Below are 3283 nucleotides of genomic sequence, written 5' to 3' on the forward strand. Positions count from 1 at the left end.
ATATCAAATGATGCATTGCATTGGGTAAATGCCCTGCACAAGACCTCTTTAAAGTGTGGAAAAGAAAGATGTTACTTTGAGGACTCGGGTGCCTAACCCAAGCCATGGTATTTTCAATTGTGTTCCGTGCGTGTGAAGGTTGGACGTTGAATAAGGAAGACAGAAGAATTGATGCTTTTGAATTACAGTTCTGGCAACGAATAGAATAGCGAAAGTGCACGGACTACCAAAGGATCAAACAAACCTGTCTTGGAAGAAGTACAGCCAGCGTGCTCCTTAAAAGCAAGGATGGCAAGACTTCATCTCACGTACTTTAGACTTGTCAGGAGAGACGAGTCCCTGGAAAAGCACACCATGCTAGATACATTAGAGGTCAGAGAAAAAGAGGGAGCTCTGGAAAAGAACAACTGTGAAGATGGTGCAGGACTGGCCAGTGTTTTGTCCTGTTGTACATAGAGAGGGTCACTGTGAGTTGGCACATCACACCCTGACTGGTTCATCTCCTCCCCGATGGGTCACTGTGAGTTGGAACTGACTTAGTGACACCTTTGGGGGAACCAGCCTCCACAACTGAATGGGTCCTAAGGGTGGCTGTGTAATTAAAGGGTAAGTTAAAGAAACATCAGACAAGGCATGCAAGTGCTTACTTCTCCCATGGAATCTGGAATCAGAGAGTGTGGGCAAATGTATTCTGTCCAGGCTTTATCATCTCGGGGCATGCAAGCCACGTCGTACACATACATAACAGGAAGGGGATGTGCAGCTAGGGCTCTACACATGACAGAACAAGATGGTTGGCTCTAGAGCGAAGACGGTGACTTCACCTTGGTCGTCCCTGTGCTGGCTTGATCCTAGGTGTCCCTGAGCTCTTCTGTAGGGGAGCAATCTATGCTCCTTATCAGAGGGATTGGCCGTACTTAGAGAACAAAGGAGGGGAAGTCAGGTATACGGAGACAAGCTTGGGTTGTAATTCTAAATAGAAAGATAAGAGCAGGACTCTTTGAGAAGTGACATTTGAACAAAGACGTAAACCATTCCCAGCGTTGCTTTCCACATAGTCTAATGTCTTGGGCCGCCTGACATTCTGTTTTCTGCGGTGGCTCTCCTTCCTGGAGCCCTGCGTCCTGCCCCAGTTGGGCCTGGGTCCTCAGCACCCTGCACAGTTGCCCTGGCTTCCCCTGGGCGGTTCGCTGGCTTGGGTTGTATGCCTCCTGGGCCCCATAGCTTCCTCTTAACTTTCTATACTCTTTCTCGTCCAGCAGATTCTCCTATAGCTTTGGAAAGGTTATGCGCAGGAAGAAAAATATATTGGGAGGACAGATAGCTCAAAGTACTTTACACTTATTTTGACATTTAATTGCAAGTTTGATTCAATTTGGGATTCCAAATGGAAATAATTCCTCAGAATTTTCAAGGCCTTCTTCCATTGCCTTTAAGTTTTAGATGTTGCTGTTGAGGTGAATGCCTGAAATTCATGATTTATGTGACCTCTTTTCTTTTTCTTTTTCCCCTCTCTCTGAAACTTTCAGGATTTTCTTTTTATCTACGTGGTTTGAAATTTTATGATGTATCTTGTTGTATATTTTGGGAAGTTTTTGTTTGTTTGTTTGTTTTTCAGTTTATCATGCTGGTACTTGATGGGGCCCTTGTCGTCGCGTTCTGGGAAGTTTTGTGATAGACCTTTTATGGGTAGTAGTTAACTAAACTGACTAGCTGCAATCCAAAGTGGAAAGGTGACCAGGGCCATGTTTTGGGGGTTCCACCAGTCACTATCAGTAGTCTTTTTACTGTGTTGAGTTTTGTTCCACGTTTTCTCCCACCTTATCCAGGACCATCTCTTGTGATCCTTTCAGAGCAGTTGCCTGGCAGCCATCTCGTTCTTCTGGTCCCAGGCCATCAGATGGAACTTTGTGTGGCCCATTCCTTCTTTGGACTCATTGTCTCGTGAAGGTTTTCTTTTCTTTCTTTGGTTCAGACAGGGGAGACCAATAGCTGCACCTTAGGGACTGCTCGTGACCGGCTCCTTTACTGAATGTTTCTGTTTAATGATCTCAGGGTTGTCCATGTTGCAGCACGTAGTAGCACTTTACCAAGATTTGTAAATCAAGCACTAGGTCGTTAGTTGTTTCTTCATGACCCAGGTGAAACTTCTGCATTTCTTTTGACTTGGCTACTGATCTTTAGTGGACCTTTCACAAAACATTTGTTGGCTACCAAGTGATAGTGAATAAACGTAACTATTTATTTATTTTTCAGTATGCCAGTACTGAGGTTGATGGAGAACATTACATGACCCCAGAAGACTTTGTTCAGCGTTATCTTGGACTGTATAATGATCCAAATAGCAATCCAAAGATTGTGCAACTCTTGGCGGGAGTAGCTGATCAAACCAAAGATGGGTAAGAGCCTTTATATGTTTTCTGAAAACTGTTTACTGAATATCTTAGTAAAAATAAATTAAAAATATTTTAAACTGTATTTCTTTAGAAGTTCATAAAGATTATTAATTACTGCCATTGTCAAGGATCTTGGCATTTAAAAAAATAATTCCATGGGAAAAGTCACATATTATATTAAATAATATGAATAGAACAGGTTTTAAGTTTTAAGTATATTTCAGTCATTGAATAAATACAGAACACCTACTATGTTTCAGGCACTGCTGTAGATACTAGAATTACATCAGTATATAAATTATAGGCTGTGAAGAAAATTAAACTAAATAGAATGTTAGAAGCTCACCAGAGCTATGAAGAAATATCTAGGAAGAGATCGGGGAATGTAATTTATCTATGTATATGTCTACTTATTTATTTACCAAACAGATTTTACAACCACCATTTACTAAGCACTGTTGGGCCTTAGAAATACAAACACAAATACAATGGGTGTGGTAGTTAAATAATTTCATGTCAACTTGATAGAGTAAAGGGGTAGAATGTCAACCCAGTCTAACACAATGGGGTTCATGCCCTTAAAAAGCTCTTAGCTCAGGACAAGGGGTAAATATACAAAGAAATGACCCCACAATATGTCTGGGACGGGATGCTATCATAGAGGCATATGTAAGGCCCCGAGGAGTGTGGGGCGAGGAGGGTCCCCAACAAATCATCACAGGTCCAGTAGGCGCAATTGTACAGTGATAATAAGTAAAGATTGTAGTAAAGTCATAGAGAGCATGAGAGATAGAGGAGAGATTGAATTAATGGAGTCAGACACAATTCATGGTAGCATGTTCATCTCAGCCCTGTTTAGTGGTCCTCGTAGGGAGAGCCCCAGGGAG

At 42.1% G+C, this 3283-nt stretch overlaps 1 protein-coding gene across 1 annotated transcript in view; it reads left to right on the forward strand.

Annotated features, from left to right (window-relative positions):
* SLC25A12 (solute carrier family 25 member 12) overlaps positions 1-3283 on the forward strand; it is a 92926-nt gene that overhangs the window by 22512 nt on the left and 67131 nt on the right. The window contains exon 3 of the mRNA XM_004703741.3: positions 2257-2399. Coding sequence (XP_004703798.1) covers positions 2257-2399 — 143 coding nt within the window. The remainder of the gene's footprint in view (positions 1-2256; positions 2400-3283) is intronic.

The sequence above is a fragment of the Echinops telfairi genome, unplaced genomic scaffold (genome assembly GCF_000313985.2).
Source record: "Echinops telfairi isolate 266 unplaced genomic scaffold, ASM31398v2 ScPeMD7_4;HRSCAF=17, whole genome shotgun sequence".
Taxonomy (NCBI): Eukaryota; Metazoa; Chordata; class Mammalia; order Afrosoricida; family Tenrecidae; genus Echinops; species Echinops telfairi.